At 45.8% G+C, this 20387-nt stretch overlaps 2 protein-coding genes across 2 annotated transcripts in view; one reads left to right on the top strand and one right to left on the bottom strand.

The window, feature by feature from the left end:
- Positions 1 to 8952, top strand: part of fbxl4 (F-box and leucine-rich repeat protein 4) — an 11724-nt gene extending 2772 nt beyond the window's left edge. Inside the window, exons 3-9 of the mRNA XM_079739495.1 lie at positions 122 to 473; positions 1493 to 1737; positions 2490 to 2703; positions 4946 to 5017; positions 5368 to 5492; positions 5941 to 6128; positions 6507 to 8952. Of these exons, the coding sequence (XP_079595621.1) occupies positions 122 to 473; positions 1493 to 1737; positions 2490 to 2703; positions 4946 to 5017; positions 5368 to 5492; positions 5941 to 6128; positions 6507 to 6670 (1360 nt within the window). The 3' untranslated portion in view covers positions 6671 to 8952. The remainder of the gene's footprint in view (positions 1 to 121; positions 474 to 1492; positions 1738 to 2489; positions 2704 to 4945; positions 5018 to 5367; positions 5493 to 5940; positions 6129 to 6506) is intronic.
- A 9871-nt stretch (positions 8953 to 18823) lies between these two features.
- pou3f2b (POU class 3 homeobox 2b) lies at positions 18824 to 20018 on the bottom strand (the record flags this gene model as incomplete). Its single annotated transcript, XM_079733337.1, has 1 exon — positions 18824 to 20018. Exon 1 carries the CDS (start codon positions 19982 to 19984, stop codon positions 18824 to 18826), a length of 1161 nt encoding a protein of 386 aa, XP_079589463.1. The 5' UTR covers positions 19985 to 20018.
- Between the last annotated feature and the right edge of the window lie 369 nt (positions 20019 to 20387).

Raw genomic sequence — 20387 nt, 5'->3', positions numbered from 1 at the left:
GTTCATTACAACACGCGTCACCCACGACCACGCCAACCACGGCCCATCCACAAAGCCCCGTCTTGCTTGACCAGCGCCTCTCACTCTCTCTACCCCTTCCCCCCTGGCCGGCCGCCACCAGGTGGGAGGTGCTGTGGTCGGCGGAGCCCACCAAGGTTCTGACCCCGCAGGCTCGCCAGTTCTCGCCGGCCATCAGGCAGATCAGCTTCCCCACCAACCTGCTGCGGCTGGAGATCAACAGCTCCCTGCAGCAGTACTACACGGAGCTGGACGCCGTCATCCTGCGGGGCCTGCGGGAGCGGCCCATCCTGCCCCTCTACAAGATGCCCGTCATTGGCGTGGGCGACCTCAGTGACAGCGACGAGGAGCTGGCCGACATGGCGGCTGCCTTCAGGCATGGCGGCGACGACGAAGACGACGACGGGAAACCGCCCAACGCGGGCAACGGCCACTTCGACCGACTCCCGTACGAGGTGATCGCAGACAAGCTGCCAGATTGAGGCCGCATTGAGAGGGTTTTCAGACCCTCAAACACACACACACGCACGCGCGCGCGCGCGCACACACACACACACACACACACACATCACAGGTGTTGATGCGCACACAGACACACATGCTTGTGCCAGCCCTTGACATTTGATCGTTTGAGCGAGCAAAGAGTCATTATCCTGCCTTGAGGACAACCTGGGGTTGTCGGAACCCACAACCCACACATTCTCTCACACGCACACACACAAATCCCTCACCCACACACCCTTTTCCCACACTAAATCACACACCCCTCCTTACCAGGTCTCTTGATATTATCCATATTGTCTTCTCCTCAAACCACTGACATTAGCACTATTTGTCACGGCGGTGTTGGTTTTGAAACCCAATACAGCTATTATCTGTTAGCGGATATGGAGTTGAGCAACACATGTTGTTTATCTTCTACAGTACCACTCATACACACACGCACCTCTTTGCCTTCTTATTGTTTTTGCTACAAAAGGTTCAAAGATGACGTTCCTTCACGTGTAGTGTTGACACGCTTACTTTTAAATCTAATAAACACCAATAGTAGCCTTCCTGGGGGGGGGGGAAATACTTTTGAAAAAAAAAAAGACTGAATCAAATGCAGATACTCACGGTTTGTCCATATATCAGCGCTCTGTGATTAGCAGCGTTTAGCCCAGACCAACCGTGTTCAGCCTGCTCCAAGCACTTAAAACGACTGCAGAATTAAGTAGTCTTGTTAATCACACTTTTCATCAGTGCTTGTGATGCCCTTACATGTTCTTGTGTGGTTCCCTGCATTGTCCTTGTATGTCACTTAGACGTTTAATTTTTCTATCCTATCCTATCTCGCCCTCCCACACACACACACACACACACACACACACACACACACACACACACACACACACACACACACACACACACACACACACACACACACACACACACACACACACACACACACACACACACACACGCACCCCTGTAGCTGATCCAGCTGATACTGAGCCACCTGACCCTACGGGACCTCTGCCGTCTGGCCCAGAGCTGTAAGCTGCTGCACCAGCACTGCTGCGACCCGCTCCAGTACACCCAGCTGAGCCTGCAGCCCTACTGGGCCCGTCTGAGTGACGCCTCGCTGGGCCACCTGCAGAGCCGCTGCTCCCTCCTCCAGCGCCTCAACCTCTCCTGGACGGGGAACCGTGGGGCCCTCACCCCATCTGGCTTCACCAGGTCAGAGACAGGGCGTTGTCATAGGGACGAACGCGCTGAAGGGGTGTCACCTTGGAGTGGGGGGGGGGGGGGGGGGGATGGGTGGGTGATGTGTCCCTAAATGTTGTTTTTTGGAAGGGGGATGTAAACACACAGTCGCACTGAAGACACAGTCGCACACTGTATGATTTTATTTTGAATGTTTTGATAACACTTTACAATAAGGGTACATGAAATAGCCATTGTCCTTGAATGAACCATGAATAAACATTAGTTAATGCAGTAATAAGCAAATAACAGTTAATTAACAGCTACCTAATGAACTTGTTGTCATTTACTAATGGTGTTCATGTTGACTTAAGTAATGGTGTTCATATTTACTAATGGTGTTAAATTAGGTAATACTGGTGGCGGTGTGAAGGCAGACTAAAGTATGTCTAAGTTGAAATTGATTTAGTTGAAATATTTGAAAAGGTTATATCAACTGATTGCAGTAAAGTTAACACACAAAGGCAAACCTAAGACAAAATAAAAGGGGAAAAAATTGGGGGGGGGGGGAGTTGTGAATTGATACAGAATCATAGATAAGGATCGCCATTCTTACGTGAGTCGATATTATCCCTCAACCCCTAATAGTCCACTAAGCCTTTGTCCCAAACCCTTAAGCCATAGGCTTAAATCAATTTCATGTGATGTGTATTCTATTGACAACACCTACCCTTTATCAGTGGGAGTCACTCTCTCTCTCTCTCTACCTCCCTCTGCCCCTCCAGCTTCATGAAGGCGTGTGGCCCCAGCCTGGTGTCTCTGGAGCTCTCCTGCTGCCACTTCCTGACGGAGGCCTGCCTAGAGGTCATCTCCCAGACCTGCCCGGGGCTGCAGGAGCTCAACCTGTCCTCGTGTGACCGGCTCCACCCCCAGGCCTTCACCCACATCTCCAAGCTGACACGCCTACGTCGCCTGGTGCTATACCGCACCAAGATAGAGGTAACCCGCGCGGCTCACCTTGTTATAGCTCACACTGAGATGGAGGTGGCCGTCGTGGCTAGCACTGTAGAAGCACACACTGACATGGAGGTAGCCGTCGTGGCTAGCAATGTAGGAGCACACACTGAGATGGAGGTAGCCGTCGTGGCTAGCAATGTAGGAGCACACACTGACATGGAGGTAGCCGTCGTGGCTAACACTGTAGGAGCACACTCTGAGATGGAGGTAGCCGTCGTGGCTAACACTACAGTAGTACACTCTGAGATGGAGGTAGCCGTCGTGGCTAACACTGTAGTAGTACACTCTGAGATGGAGGTAGCCGTCGTGGCTAACACTGTAATAGAGTAGTGGTGTTGGGGCTGGCGGTAGGGCCGCTGCGAAGCCTCTGATGTTATTTGTAACGAGACCATGGGTACCTGTTGTACCGGGGAGCCAGCGTTACCATCTTCATGTCCAGTCATGCCCGATGAAAACAGCCGTCCCTTTTAAGTTTCTCATCTTCACCACCTCAGCATTTCTCGACTGTTTGTCGTGTTTTGGGTTGCGGGCTGGAGGAGCAGAGGATGGGTGGTGTAGGGTTTCTGCACTTGAGCTGAAGGAGCGTGCTCAGAGTTGTTGTTTTCTGAGACCGACAGCTAGGCGAGTGTGTGTGTGTAAGTGTATTTATTTATGTGCATGTGTGCATGAAAGTGGGTTTATTTATATGTGTATGTGCGTGTGTATAAGTGTGTGTTTTATTCTGTGTGTGTGTGTGTGGGGGGGGGGGGGGGGTAAACACACAAGTATATGTGTGTATAAATGCGTATTTTTCTTTCTTTGTGAATGAGTATGTGTTCATTTCTGTGTGTGTGCACACGGGCCTGTACGGATGCCCTGACACCTCAGCTGTCGTTAGCCTGTCACCCCTCTAATTAAATAGCTTGCGTGCAGCAGTGCAGCTCTTAGCAAGATGCCAGACACAGACCCCAAACACAGGTGCGTGTGCCACTTGAGCACACACACACACATACACGCACACACACAACAAGCAGCTTTCACTGAGGAGCGTCAGGCCTGACACCTTGCGCCTGCATTAGAGGCGCATGTGTCTGCATTTGCGTGCTGAATCCCTGTCTTTCTTCTTATCACACAGCCGGTGAAGAGGTCCCCGGCCCTGCTGAGTGTGTGAGCAGGAGGGGAACAATAGCAACAGTCCCCTGGGTAAAAAGGATTGTGGAAGAAGGCATAGGTTGTTGTCTCGTTATTTAATGTAAACTGATGGGGAGACCCGGAGCTTTTCCCCGCAGTTTAGTATGTTGACATTTGCGTTTGGATGCAGGGAATGTGTGTGTATAAGTGTTGGAACGATTAGCAGATTGATGGAAAATTAATGAGTATGATTTTGATCACCAGTTTATTGTTTGTCATTTATTTAGTAGAAATACCCAACGTGGTTCATGAAGGAAATACTTTCTCTTGGTCGCTTATTAGACAAGGCAAGCACGTTTAAGAGTCACTATGGGCCCTAGAAAATTGGGATTGGCAATCAATTCATGCTTGAAATGATCCATGGCAAAATGATTGCTGCATACAATAATTAGCTAAATCCCTAATATTTGTATTTCAATCATGAGAGGCTAGAATTTAAGACAAACCGCAAAATGTATTGACTACACATTTAGACAATGGACATCATCAAATTATTCTTCAGGGTCCAGGATGCATGAAGTATGCTGGGAGATGAATGATGGTGTCTAGACGCTGGTGGTGGTGGTGGTGGTGTGACTATGGCTGGAGGTCCTTGGCCCTGGAGGACGCCACCTCTTTCTCCGTAGACAAGTGGAGCTTAGTCCCGGACATGAAGAGGCGGGAGGAGGGCTGCAACGAGACTCAATTCATCAACAGAAAAGCGTCAAGCATGAGAGAGGTGTTCATATGAACACTGGCTGTTTGCGTGTAATAGCCCTCCTGTTAATGTGTGAGGTCCTGATTGTTTTTGGGATGAGGATGAGGGGCCTGCGATGCCTGCGTGGAAATTAAGAACCCAACCTAGAGCGATGATAACCAAAAGGGGAATGTCGTCTTCCTGATTTAACTTTTGCTACATATGTATGTCTCCATGGATGAGCCTTTTTCAATTTTAAATAAAAAATCAACATTAATCCCAAAACACCAGGGATTGGGATGCTTGCTGTCGATCAACACTCTCCAACCAAACTTGTTTTCCCTTTTTTTGTCTTCTTGCTTTGTTTGTATGCTGCAGCAAACCGCCATACTGAACATCCTGACCTTCTGTACGGAGCTGAGACACCTCAACCTGGGCAGCTGTGTTAGGGTGGGTTCACACACACGCACGTTCACTATATTTTTTACTTTATTGTGGATTTCTCTCCCTCTCGCATGCTCCCTCGCCCCCTTTCTATCACCTGTAAGATAAATTGCCAAGATATATAAAGCAGAGCTCCATTTCATCTATAACTTGCTTCTCAAGCATTCCATGTGTACATGTAAATCTACATATAGCTGCATATCTGTCCTATCTCCCCCACCACCGCTCATGTTAACGTGTGTGTGTGTGTGTGTGTGTGTGTGTGTATGTGTGTGTGTGTGTGTGTGTGTGTGTGTGTGTGTGTGTGTGTGTGTGTGTGTGTGTGTGTGTGTGTGTGTGTGTGTGGGGAATCCCAGATCGAGGACTACGACGTAGTGGCCAGCATGCTGAGCACCCGCTGCTACTCCCTGCGCTCGGTGGACCTGTGGCGCTGCCGCAACCTGACGGACCGCGGCCTGGCCGACCTGGTCTCCGGCTGCAGGTGGGGCTTGTTCACCAGGCCCTCCAGACTCTGTCCATCACTCGCTGCCCCTTAGCCCCCCGCCGAGACGACCCGCAGCCGTGAGACCACAGCACGACTGCTCTGTGCAGAGCCCGTAATGCAGAACCTAAAATGGGGTTGGTTCCCCAAAAGACGACCCCCCCCCCACGGTCCACGGCCCCAGGATAACACCCCGGAGTGACCTCAGATAAAATAACCAGAAGAACAGTTGCTTTTATTATTATTATAAATAATACTGTTATTTTTATTCTTTATGTGTTTGGGTCGGTAAAAATGGGGTGGCTGGTCTGCAAAGGATTGACGACCCCTAAGGCTTGACTTCCTCAATAACGCCCGCAGGGCAGCGGAGAGTCGGACCACCCAAGCCTCTATTTATTCTGCCTTAACTATCTGTAAAACTAGATGCTCTCCCCCCATCTGCCGACAGGATGCTGGAGGAGCTGGACCTGGGCTGGTGCCCCACGCTTCAGAGCAGCTCCGCATGCTTCCAGCACCTGGCGCGCAAGCTGCCCCGACTGCGCAAGCTCTTCCTCACCGCCAACCGCACCGTGTGTGACGCGGACCTGGAGGAGCTGGCCGCCAACTGCCCCTCGCTGCAGCACCTCGACATCCTGGGTAGGCTGTGGATATGTGCTGTGTACTCCAAGCCTCCAGTACCAATGGGTGGATACGTTAACGTTCATGGTTTTAATGGTGCGCTCCAGCCAAGGGAGGGACACAGGACCACCGTGGTCATCCTCTTTAGGTTCATGGTCTCTTTATCTCTCTCTTTTGTTCCGTCCGTCTCTTCCTCTCGCTGTCTCTGTCTCTCTCTGTGTCTGTCTCTATCACTCCCTGTCTGACTGTCTGTCACCCTGTTTTAATCTTTCTCGCTCTCTATCTCTGTATTTCTGTCTGTCTCTATCTCTCTTTACCTCTCTGTTTCTGTCTCGGCCCGTCTCTCTGTCTTTCTGTCCCTTTCTCCCTCTTCATCTTCCTGTGTTGATGGTCCAGGCACCAGGATGGTGAGTCCACAGGCCCTGAAGAAGCTGCTGCAGTCGTGTCCCAAGCTGCTGCTGCTGGACGTGTCCTTCTGCTCCCAGCTGGACAACCGCATCGTCCAGGAGCTCTCGGCCCTCTTCCCTAAAGTCGCCATCAAGAAGAGCTTCACACAATGACCCCTGGCTTCCCCTCTCGCTCTGCACACCGGCCATGCAGAGACGGAGAATGGGGGCCGGTGACTGCTGGTTTATTCAAATAGCGAACAAAGGACTTCATCAAGACGTCACAGGTCATGTTAGATACTGGAGGAGAGGTTCGCTCCTGGCAGGGATCTGAGGCGTTATCCGTGATCAGCGGGTGAAGAGTGGAGGAGGCAGCTGAACTTAAACTGCTGTCAGACCCCGCCCCTCCCCCCCCACCCTTTCAAAGTCATAGAACTATTGGATTGGACGGATTTGCATTTTAAATCAGGGGAAGGCTGACAATCTGCTTGATTTCGCATTTTTTTTTGCCAAACGGCACAAGGCTGGAAGTGTTGCCTTGTAAACCACAGTTCGGTTTTTATTGGAAGCCTCCTGTGGAAACGCAGGCCAGACTCTGTGGGCCGTTGATAAGCAGGTTGATCAATGTGACCATGATTATAATGATAAATGTGAGACTATTTGTGCATCCATTAAGTAATCAGGGGTTGTTACTACACATAACCTCTTAAATTGCTTGCGCGTTCAGTTCAGTTATATACTATGCAAGGATTTTAGAAGTCCAGCATATCTTTTATTTTGAAATGTATACACGGCCCATCAGTCTCTTCTCAAGGCATCAGTGCCATCTCTTGGAAAATGATTGATCAACTATAGTGGCCACTGTCCTATCAAACTAACTCAAGTCGCTATATTAGATTGAACCAACACACGGATACCTACATTTGTATTTTTTTTTATGTCATGTAATTATACAGGCCCAGCCTCATTCAACATTTAGCTGTGCTTGGTTGAAATGTATTTCACCTGTCCGCCTAAAGAGCAGTGCAGGAGAACAGGCCTGGACCTAAGTCTTCATATGCCTGGGTTATATTCAAACCCTGCACGTTTGGTCCCATGGCATCAGCAGTGGGCCATCCAAGCTTGCTTGTTGTTGTACTCAAGCCACAGGCTGCCCTCCTATGCGGAAATGGCCAACTGGTGACGGAATGACGTACTGCAAAAATGTGTATAGTTCAGTGTGAGCTTCACACTTAAGTGTAAATATTCAACCTTTATAATTGTCCTGGTACTCAGGGTAAGCGTTTCATTTGTATTTATTTTTTACACAGCCTACATTTAGTTTTCATCCGGGAACCAGCAGAACAGAGGCTGACCTGCGTTTGATTTAGCTCAACAAAATCCTCCATGTTCCAATTCTTAGTCCTATCAGTGGTTAGCGCTGATGTAGCTGAAAGATGAAGGGTGAAGTCACTATCTGTTGATGTAAACACATACAGTTATTGTACCATTGTTAAAAAAAAACGACAAAAAAAATCATAAATGTTGTCCATGGTTATTTATTGATCTTGTTATAATATTAAGCCGCAATTGCAGTGCAAAAGTGCTTGAGGAAAAAACTTTTGCAAATACTTGAATTTTGCTTTTGAGCACCTGCTAGTTAGAATGGGAATTGTACTTGTGCCTTATGTTTCTGGGTGAATGTGGTGGAATGTCTGTGTTATTGATTGTTGTGAGGTGAGGTGCTTTGCTTTCATGGCGTTCAACCAAAGTAATCTGAAAAACCTTGGCCTAAGCACCACAGCTATATTTATAGGCCTTTCTCATGGCCATCGTAATTAATATGCAACATATCTTTGTACCCCTCTCTTTTAATACTTTGTCCTTTAAAGTTGCGGCTGTGTAGGACTCCGCCTTTAGCATTTTTTATGTTATCGATTTAAAAAAAGAAAACTTGGCGATGTTTATGGTATTGTATGTTTCTGGAATTATAGGTTGAATGTCTTCAGTTTGGACAATAAAACATGATTTCTTTACAATTAGGTTTTCTAAAGAATATTGCTGAAAGAGCTTTTTTAATAGTTTGTTTTGGTTGACCGTCAACCACTTATATTGCTTTATTTGGTAACATAGCACCTCCTTTAAAAAAAAATGTTTATTGTCCGAAACAAAACCTAGCTGGCCAATATAAGTGTTAAAAAATATTTTATTTCATGTTGCCAATTATTTTGATTGCCATGAATATGGTTGGTTATAATTCAGTTGTGGTATTAGGATTGGGCCATCTGCAGGAGACTTAGTTATGCGCCTTCCTGCGATGTCAATGCTGTAGTGTGTTAGCTTAAAATGCTTGAACTGAGAAGATTGAGGCGACTGAAGTACAAAGGTTGTGCCACAATTCTGAAGAAATATGGGTGCTTCAATGTTTGCCGGATTTTAAATAAACGCAAGGCCGAAGACTGGTTCTGCTTCTTTGGTCTGTGTCTAATTCTTTACTCTAATGCCAAATGCTTCCACTGGACTTGATTAACAATGACGCTTACTTAACAAATGTATTGATTTAATTGATTTGCATGCTGATGTTCCTCAAAACATTGTCCTAAAGGTTAAGTGCATATCACACACAAGTAGCTTGCTAATAGGCTTGGTGTATTTAGGCAGAGCTCATGTGATTAGGCTCCACAGAGTGAACCGTCTCCAGACCCCAGACCGACGGGGAAGCCTTTATGGTCCGCATGAGTAACTTCAAGGAGCGTGTTGCGGAATTATCCCTTTTGGTTTAACCCTCCGCCGTTTAACTGCCTATTAATACCGCAGGGAGACGTGGCGTTGGCTTGTCTTCCTTAACAGCGTTTTAATTAATTGTTTATGCCTGGTTTAATGATGTATATTGTGGCCCTGTAATGTGCCCTAATGACGGAGAACGAGGCGGCCTCGGCTGAAGTATTCATTTGGACTGGCTCCCTGATGATTGCTCCTCTCTGCCACCAAGGCGGGCTGCCACGGTACAACGGGGGCCGTCATACAGCGTGATTCATGGAGGCTCTCTCTGGCTCTGCGGAGGCGCTGGCTTCCCACCCATCATCCTTATGTATGAAGCCCATATATATCCACCAGGAGGGTGCACAGCTGCAATTAGTTTTTATTTTGTATTATTAGTATTATTTCAGGACCTTACAGCGTGTGATGAATGTGTTGGAGTATGTATGGTAGGCTACAGATGGAAATGTTGCTCCTGACCCATTAATCAACCAGATTATACATGGTTTGTTTTCTTTCTTTCTTTATTTATTTCTACTATGTCTGTCGGTTTCTCTCCTTCCCATGTATGTGTGTGTGTGTGGGGGGGGATTGCTCTTCCTTTTAAAGAAGCCTAATAACTGTTTTTGGAACTGACCATTTCAAGACAAAACTCTTGTTTTACTCCTCAAAATATAGAGAATACTATTTAATAGGTTAGGTTTGGTTTCAAACTGATTGTCTGTTTAGAAGAGACCAATCACAGCTCCTTATTGTGATGACACACAGTGCTGATTAGAATGATGAAGACAGGTGTTTGGAATGAAGATGGAGAACCAAGAGGGGGAGAGCTGTACGGAATACCCACACTCCCTCTGTGACGTAGAGGAGTCACACTGTGGAAAGGAGCAAGAGCCGATCTACTGTCACGCACCAGGGTATCCATCCCCCGGTCGTTCTTCAGGACCCTCGGGACCTCAGGGGCCTGTCCTGGGGTTTTGGCTTTAAGGTTTCCTATTATGGTCAGGTTTTAGGGTTTGGTGCTAGGGTTTGGTATTAGGGTTAGGGTTTCTTCTTAAGTTATTGTTTTTGGTACTCAGGTTTTGTATGAGGCTATGGGTTTACTCTTACGGTTTTGTTTTGATTCTAGGGTTTGGTGTTAGGGTTAGGGTTTGCTCTTCAGGTTTTGTGTTTGGTTCTTGGGTTTGGTGTTAGGGTTAGGGATTCCTCTTAGTGTTTGGTTTTTGGTTCTAGGGTTTGGTGTGTGGGGTTCTATCGGTTGGGTTTTATGGTTTCCCTTTCAATTAAAGAGTTAGAGTTAGTGGTTTCTATGGGTTGGGTTACAGGATTTGGTTTTTCAGTTTCAGGGTTAGGATTGGTTTCAATCTTAGCATTTTGTTCCAGACAGAGAGAATAAGAAAGTTGAGAAAATAAACAAAAAAAGGGCGAGAAAAGATGGAGAGAAAAAATAATGAACTGTGAGAGCAAGAAATTGCTAATAAAAACAGTGAGAAAGATTATGGAGGACTAGAAAGCTGGAAAAATGTGAGAGAAGAGGATGGAAAGAACGATAAATGTAGAAATAAAGGGAAAATCAAGACAAAAAGTGGGAGAGAAAATATGGAGACATTGAGGGGAGGGGATGTTAAAAATTGTGGAGAGTACAAATGTAGATGAGAGAAAAATATTGGAGGATGGGAAATCTAAAAAATGTATAACAAACAGTGACAGAAAATGGATGAACATAATGAGAAAATCTATACATAAGAGAACATTTTGAAAATAAGAGAGAAAGAAAAAATGGAGAGGATAAGAAATATGGGAGATAAATTAAACAGAAAACAAGACATCTAGAAGTATCAGAGAGAGCAACATGATGGAGAAAATCTGCAACACCAGAGAGCTATTTATGTAGACAACAAAATAAAAAAGGGGAGAGAGAAATCTAGAAAAAAACAGTGAGAGAAAGAATATGGAGAGGAGACAAGATACTAAACAAAAGGGAGCAAAAGACGTTGATGTGTGAGAAAAATATTGGAGAGTACGTATTTTTCTCACACATCAAAAGGAGAGTACGAAGAACCAAGAAAGAATAGTGAGAGAAAGAAAATGGTTAAGGAAGAAATAAAGGAAGAATTGTGGGGTGAAAGTTATGGAGGGTAAAGAAGAAAATAAGAGCCAAATTATGGAGAGAATAAACTAAAAAAATTAAATGGGTGAGCGAAGAAAGATTGAGAGAACCAAATATGAATGGAGGAGAGAATGAAATATGAAGAAAAAAAAAGAATGAGGGAAAACGAAAAAAAGAGGAAAAAGATGGATAGATTGAGTTATGGAGAAAATCGAGACATAAGGGCATAAGAAATAAGATGAAGAGGTCAAAATATACCAACAAAAAGTGGATAAAATAAATATGAGATAAAAAATGATTGACATTAATGGAAAATCAAGAAATAACAGTTTGAGAAAAAAAAAAAAAACTGAAATCCAACCCTAACCCCGAAACCAAACCCTTTACCTAACCCTGATCCCAACCCTAATCCTTTCTCTGAAACAAAACCCTAACCTCACCTTAGAACTGAAAACAAAAACGTCTAGCCCCCACAATAGAAAACACTAACCCCAACCCTAGAGCCGAGAAACCAAAGCCCCAAACCCCACAGACGAGAACCCTTAACCCTAACCCTAGAATTTAAAGCCAAACCCTAAAGCCCAACCCACAAGAAATCTAATCCTACCCCCATCACTAGCACTGAAACCAAACCCCAAACCCAACCCACCGAAACCCTAGAACTGAAGTCTCAAACAACCCATCCGCGTGTAGTGCGACCCAAACCAATTATGTAAATATTATATTACGAGTATGGCGAGGATACCAGGTTTGCATCGTGGTCCAGCTCATCTTCATCCTCCTCAGACTCACCAGGAAGGCTTCCAGAGGGAGCTGGTGATCCTAGGAGCTAGTACCTAACCTACACATCAAATGATTATAGAGCACACGCACACACACACACACACACACACACACACACACACACACACACACACACACACACACACACACACACACACACACACACACACACACACACACATCCTTAGGGGCCGGTCACACCTCAACATCTAACACACACACACACAAACACACACACACACACAGCGTCTCTCCCTGAGAGAGCGGGGGGCCCCTGTACTCGTCCTGAAGAGGCTGCGGTGCGTGCGGCCCTTCAGCTTCTCCGGGATCAACAGGAATCCGCCGCGAATGAGGAACGTGACGGGACACGGTCCCCCGTCTGTTGCCAAGATTTCATCCTAACCCAGACGGCGCACAAGACAGCCCTCAGCCCGGCCCGGGGGCAAGCCTCACCGCCATGACACCCGTCATTATGTGGCGGCGAGGTGTATCTTCTCCGGTTTCTCCTGGCACACACGCTCCAACACACGGAGACACCCTTGTTGAATTTTATGGGTTTTCGCTGCTCATTCCACACCATTTTTGTGGTGTGTTATTGGAGAATGCCGTGGCAAAGATATAGCTCACCTCTCATCCCTTACACACACACACACACACACAAATGGATAGGCAAATTTATGAGACAACACAAAACACAGAGGTTTCCTTTGACTTTGACCAAAATGGTAATTACGATTTTTCTGGTAGTAGGAAATAATTTCTAATGTCAATCAGTCTAATGATTGTTTATGTTACATTGTTGATGACTTAAAACGCTACATTAGTAAATTGACCTTTGGGGTCATCTGCACCTCAATGCACTGAGATGCAGCCTACAAGTCGGCCTTCTGGAATAAGTGAGGCCAGTTCTGCTTGTACCGAATAAGATCATCAAGGATGATAAACCAACCAATCACAGTCTGTCGTTCAGGTCAACACAGCTGTGAAGGAGTGCCGCAGGAGTGATACAAATAAAGTTAAAATCAAATCAGAGAAGGTCATCCTGTTCCTATTTTTATCATGCCATGGTCTCACCGTGGGAGCCGCAACATGGGTTGTGCATCCCAGACCTTCCAGCCTCTATATTATAGTGTCTATAAGAGAAGCAACCATCACAGTGAGCTGTTCAGAGGCCCATAGTAAAGATGGCCCTGCAGAGGCAGAAGCATGTTTCACAAACAGGCTGAGCAATTAGCTTAAATAATTATGCACTGAAGGGGAGACACGATTCGCCCCGCTGATCAGCAAAGTTCACGCAAAGTTATAATTAAACAATAACTCGTTTACAAATGAATGCACACGCGCATTTGTGTACTTAAGTGTGCATAGGCTAATTAGCTGTGATGTTTCTGACGGAGGTTGAAGAACAACAATGTCAAACGGTGGAATTGCGTTTTCAGCCTGAGTCGACATCACTGTTAGCCGCCTGCAAATTAGAGGGTGCAGGAGGAGATGGGGTGGGCGGGGGAGGGGTGTTTGTACCTCGGTGGCTGGGTGGTTGTGTGGGCAAACAATGAGGTGGATAGGTGAGTGAGTGACTTTCCCGTCTTTAGAAAAGAGGTTACTCTAGAAAAGCCATTTTAACGATTAGTGGGGGAATTCACTGCGAACGTCGAGTAAGGGTCCGTTGTGATTGATTTAGTTATGGAAGCATTAATTACCCTAATTAATTTGAACCTGTTGCAATCAATTTCCTGCTAAATCAATCACTTCCAATGACAGTTTTACTTTTTTTTCCCTCTGGAATGCATGTTACTACAATGGTTTAAATCAAGTTCATTGATCTATGTTGTTAAAAATGTAGATGTTTAAACTAAATCCTTTATCTTTTGCAGCATTGCCTTAGGAAGGGAATTATTTCCAATGTGATGTGTAACGATACTATTAAACCCATGGTATTTTGTTTCTGGGACCTCTATTTTAGAAAACAAAACAAAAACAAACATTAAAAAAAGTAATTGTTCTTGTGTAACATCCTCCCCTTACACGAAGAAAGAGCAAGTCCTAAGAGCATATAGACCCTCCTCATTCTTAATGCAGACAGGGTATAGGGACATGGAGGGGAGGCAGTAATCCACAATAATCTGATGGTGAGCTCACCTGATAGAGATCAGTCAGTAAAAGACACTTCAAACAGCTGCCGCTGACACCCAGATCGTGCGCCTGCTCTGTGATGTAGGCCTCCGCCCCAGACCGTTCGGGGAGTAGAGACGTAGAGGCCCTCTTTTATGCCTCAGCTTCACAAGCACGACCACCTTCTCCGTCATGTCTTGTCTGAATGGCTGATGTTTCGGGAGTCATATAAAGGGGAGCGTTCAAACTAAAGGGATTGTCTAGGAGAGAACAACAACTCCATAAATTGGTGCGTGTCCCGGCCGAAGCCTTCATGGTGCATTCCTTAGAGAATGACTCTGCAAGGCAACCCCGTTATATTCATTAATGTTAAATGAATAGAGTTTAATTAATAATAGCCTGTAGCGAGATCATGTAATGAGGTCTATGTAATGTGAACTTTTGTGAATGATACGCAGAGCTGAAACTTTCTTTATATTGAAATGGTAAGTCTACCCATCACCATGCCACCTCCATAGTTATTATAATTCGGGGGGAATAAAGTAAATTCCAAATGATTGTTGTTGGCCAACAGAGATCCGTCGAAGACACGCATGGATCATCACGGTCTCGCTAGATGGCACTAGAGTACCAGATATCCGCCAACTCAACTCCAGGCCACCATGACAATATTTTTCGCGCAAGATCCTAATAGGAAATTTCAAGTCTCCTAAATAAAAAGACAGGTGTAATTAACGTGACGCGGTATTAATTGCGTCTGCTTGTGAGCGGATGAAAGGCGCGGGGACCCGCTCTGGATTATGGGGTCCCGCCGCTCGCCACAGAGCCTTCTTCAGAGATCAGAGGTGGGCGTTTTGGGGACGCCAGGCATCAAAATGGCAGTGTCAAACGATACAGAGAGGAACACTCAGTGGGCCACCAGTGATCCGAGGTCCGTCAGCGAGCCCAAAATAGCCCTAGTGCCCAACAGCAGGCCTGTGGATCCATGCGTCATAGGCCGCGGTAGGCCTGCTGTTGTTTGGAAACCATGCTTGTAAAATAGCATTTTTTTTAATGGAGGGCTTGGCATTGGGATATGGTGATGAATTGAATGCCGTTGTTGTTTTTTTGCGAAGCATTTGGCAAGTGTTTTATCAGTTTTGACCCGATTCATCAGCAGGCTTGAACTACTTGAAATACAATCAATAAGCGATCAGCAGCCACACCCCCCCGCCCCTCCTACCCGGACGGGGTGAATTCCAATACCGCGAGGATAGAGTTCCCTAGATATGGTTTGTTGTAGTAGTCTCGTATTCATTGGAGCAGTATCAATTCCTTTCAGCTTGTCAATATCGTTTTAAAAACCAGAACCCCAATTCGAAAACTTTGATTTTCAAACAGTGACCATGGACTTCAGACACTGTTAGTCAAGCTTGGACTACAGTATTCTAAACCCCCATAGCCTAAACCCCCATGCCAAAGAACATGCGAACACCACATAGGCCTAACCTAACCATAACCATGATGAAACTCATCACAAATGCCTGATTACTTCCACACATGGCCAAGTGACTACTACAATGGTTCAGCTGGATCGGATATTATAGGCAGCTCGTCAAAAGCCGTCGTATTAGTCAAACATGGTGCGCGCTCGTGTGTGTCTGCAGTGTGTGGGGTACACAACCAAAACACTGCAGCGTGAAATGCATGGGATTTTGAGGATTATTTTTGATCAATAGTATAATAAAAGTCTGAAATCTGCTGTCCAAGAATGAACCACTCCCAACCCGATATTTCACTCCCTGGAACAACGGACGTGGCCAGTGCACCCCTAGTATTACAGACGGTAGATAAATAGTCCAGCCCGCATGGATTTATTGACCTCCAGCGGAACGTGAACGGAGAAGAGTTTTTCGCACCATCCTGGGGACTTAGTGACCCGGGAAACGACGCGCAGTAATAATAAAACACCGCGAGATGTGGTTGTTGTGGTTGTCGTTGGACGGTGTGTGTGTGTGCGCCGTTAAGCTGTAACAAACGCTCCAAAATAAGCTTCCACCTGGCAACGCAAATAAAACAGTGTCCTTAAAACAGATGTCACTAGTATTTCAGTGGACTCAACGTGACGATTAGTCCTATTTTAACATTATTTTCATTCAATTGCCGAACCAAAATAGGCATGTTACATAGACCAAATCCTATTTAGCATTGCTGAACTTACTTAATAAAAATACAGTTAGTCTTGACATTGGAAAAAAGCACTTTAATATTAACCCCCGTTATTTAAAAATGTGCAAGTCATTCGTTCATGTGGAAAGCGATAAAATACCTAAACATATTTATAATATCACTTTTGCGAGCTTTATCTAGGCCTATACCCCAAAGTCTGATAATATGACCCCAAACCACACTGGAGAAACAGAAATAAGGAAAAAACTAATCTGCATTGAATTGCTACAGGTCTAGAGCCCATAACGTGAATTCAGTGAATTAATAAGTTGGATGATTCATTAAAGCTACTGATGGGATATTGTCTTGCTCGTGATTACGTTTAGGCCTGCTCCTCTTGTTCTTTTATTTTAAACCATAAGAAGGCTGACTCCAAACCAAAAAGATAGTTTTGCGTCCCTGGGTATCTGTTTGCATAAAACAAAAGAAAGCTACTAAGAACAAGCTGGTTATCAAAAAAAAGATGTATATACACATTTAGATGTGACGGTGTAGGCTGTGGAAAGAGCCTGAAATAAAAAATAAGTCAACCCCGCTTAATAAGCCTTCTTGGTGTCATTTATATATCGTACTTTGTGTCATCTATAAAAGTCATCATAGAATAAATTACAATCTCAATAACAAAAAATAAAATAAAATTAATAAGCTTTGAACATTTTTCTCACCCAAAATAGCAAAATACACCAAGATGAACAAAATAGCTAATTGTAATGCAAGATGGTGGTCAGAAACAATAACACAATTAAAAGCAAAAACCAAAAAGAAATATGTGCTTATATAATAATAATAATAATAATAATAATAATAATAATAATAATAATAATAATAATAATAATAATAATAATAATTTGGATGTTCTTGTTTGGAAAGCTGATTTGTGTTTTGGAACATTATAAAGAGTTTGTTCTACCGAGATTGTAATAGGCTATCACCTTTAAAATCATAACTTTATGGACAATTGTTTGAACACAAGAAATAGTTACTTATCATTTAATCCTTAATATACGGGCTATATTTGGATCTAAACAAAACCGTTGAATTATACGGACAATCAGAAACAACCAATAGACCAAACATTAGGCTCCGAACAATGAATAACAAAATATTTTGAATTTATATCACTGCAAAGCCTTACATTCGAAGATAAATTACCCTACTGCAATTAAGAATAGGGAATGTAAAGGTGGTAAGGCAAATAAAAACAAAACCTATAGCCCGTTCTGTTTGGAAAACATCAAAAAAGTGCCCCAGTGGAAGAATTGAAACAAAAAAAAGGGATGAAGTCATGACTATTAAAGTTATACAATATTTACAAAAGTGGATCAAAAATTTGCTGTGAGCCTTGGTGACTTGTGTAGCAAATCCCGTACAGGAGAAAAGTGCCAGATAATCCATAGCCAGGGAGCCTTTTCTGGGAGCTACCGCTCGCTGCTGCGTGGAGCTGAGCGCTGGCAGCCTTTTGTGTTCAGAGCCGCAGTGGTGGGGTGTCCAAAAATATCCAGCAAAACACAAAACACCGACCGTTCTCCGTTACCGAACGTGTTGAACGCAGGGATTCGCATTGAAATGACCTAATAATAATAATAATAATTATAATGATGATAATAATAATTATAATAATAATAATAATAATTATACAGTTATTTTATTTAACTAAATCGTGAACCTCTTTGTATACAAAATAAAAGTGTAACCCAAACTTAACTGTCAAAAATAACCTGCCAAAGCATGAGTGAATTTCGATGTGAACTGACAGATGGAATCGACCCCCCTCACGTTGCTCAGGCGATGCTCAACCTCAGCTGCTTGTTTGGGACGCAGCCTATAGGCCTACTACTGCTGCTGCTGCTGCTGGTAACTTTAGTCCAATGCAGCTCTTTTGACTCTTCTGACGGCCATACACACACCTCACAGCTACACACGAAATGGCATATGATGTCAATAGTGACTCAGGGAAATGCACTGTACTGCTATACACTATAAAAGTCGTGAATGTAAACCATTCAGCTAAGAATCTCAATACTAGTTTGTTTAAACCAGGATACCCCCCCCCCTTTTGTCAAGTATAATTTCACACAAAAGGGCTACACCTTGAAACTGCGTCGACTCAAGTCACAGTGTTTTAGGCATATCCTCAAAGAACATAGGCTATTTATGTTCCTGTAGCTCTTAAAGAGGGAAAAAATATTCTTATTCCCCCGCTGCGGATCATTCAGTGTTTGAAAGATATTCAATGCAGATATCGTGTGTAAGTCACTCACTGCCATCTATTATAGATAAAAACAGCCACATTATCGCCCGTAGTCCCGTGATGTGTGTATAACCTTGGGGATAAATAACAAAAGTCAAATCACGGAGGAGTGGTCCCCTAGAGTTCATTGGACCGGGGTTTGGACTCCGTGGTGGGGCGGCGTGTCCCCGTACACATCCTCGGTCCCCGGGAGAGCTCCTCCGGGAGGGGTCATCCGTTTCTCTTTCTGTCTCCTGTTACAAAACCAAACCCTCACCACTTCTTTTTCTAGCTGAAGACTGTCCGCCAGTGATGTAATTTCCGACGCCGCTGGTTTAGGGCACTTCAAAAAATGGCTTTCCAAAGCCCCTTTAACGCTCACCTCGATAGAGGTCCGTTTTTTCCGTTTCCTCCCCTGCGCGGCGATTTTGTCCAAGCTGGTGGGGCTCCCCGAGGTGGAGTCTGCCTCCTCCAACCACTTGTTCAACAAAGGCTTGAGCTTACACATGTTTTTGAAGCTGAGCTGCAGGGCCTCGAACCTGCAAATGGTGGTCTGGGAAAACACATTTCCATACAGCGTCCCCAGGGCGAGTCCAACGTCGGCCTGCGTGAAGCCCAGCTTGATCCGCCGCTGCTTGAACTGCTTGGCGAACTGCTCCAGGTCGTCCGAGGTCGGCGTGTCCTCGTCCGAGTGGTCGTGGTGCCCCCCCTGCTGCTGGTGCTGGGACGGCGCGTGGCCGTGGTCACTGAGGTGCGGGCTGTGGTGGTCTTCGTGGTCCCTCAGGCTGTGGTGGTGCATCCCCTGTCCGCTTCCCGGGATCAGACCGTTAACGCCGAACCCCGGCTGGGCATAGATAAGGCTTTGGCCGTTCGACGTCGCCATGCTTGGTATGTGTGCGGTGGCGGCGGTGGTTCTCCAAGCCCGTGCGTCGTGGTGACTGTTCCCGTGCGACTGGTGCACCAGGTGGGGCGGTCGCGGCTGGTGCTGCTGCTGCTGCTGCTGCTGGAGGTTGTTGTTGCTGGAGTTGTGCATGTCGTCTCGCCCGCCCCCCTGCACGCTGGGCTTGATGTCCTGGTCGCCGAGCGGGCTCGAGGACCACGGGGCGCCTTCCCCGTGCGACAGCGCCGTGATCCACTGGTGCGCGTGGCTGAGCGGGTGACTGTTGCTCTGCAGCGAGTAGTCATTCTGCAACAGGGTCTGCGCGTCCCTGTACGCCGCGGCTTGCTGCATGCTGCCGGGCTCCGAGTGCACGATGGATGCGCTGGAGGTGAGGATGTTGTAGTGATTGGACGCTGTGGTCGCCATGACTCTCGGAGCCGGACTGATCGCTCTTATTAAAGGAACCTTGCATTTGACAGTTAACTCTGTTCTTTTGCTTTTTTTTTCTCTCTTTGCCACAGGCGTCTCCCCGGCTCTCTGCCAAGTGGACGCAAAGGTGCACCTGGACTCCGCCTGGCTCCGCCGCTCATTGGCTGAGGACGGCTGATGGACGTGGTTGCTACGGGCGACGGCCTCTGATAGGCTGTGAGCAAGTCTCAACAAACAACCCCCCCCACCCCCCCATTTCTTGGAGAGCTGCGAGATGTGCTGCACCTCGGCGGGAGCAGCAGAGACACTGAGCCGCGCGGACAAAGGAGCCTACGCTGTCTGAGATGCGCCATTCAACTGTAAGATAGTGTTGATTTATTTTGCTTATTGTTTTTCACTT

The sequence above is a fragment of the Pollachius pollachius genome, assembly GCF_949987615.1.
Source record: "Pollachius pollachius genome assembly, chromosome: 1".
Taxonomy (NCBI): Eukaryota; Metazoa; Chordata; class Actinopteri; order Gadiformes; family Gadidae; genus Pollachius; species Pollachius pollachius.
This window is presented reverse-complemented; position numbering and strand designations above follow the sequence as displayed.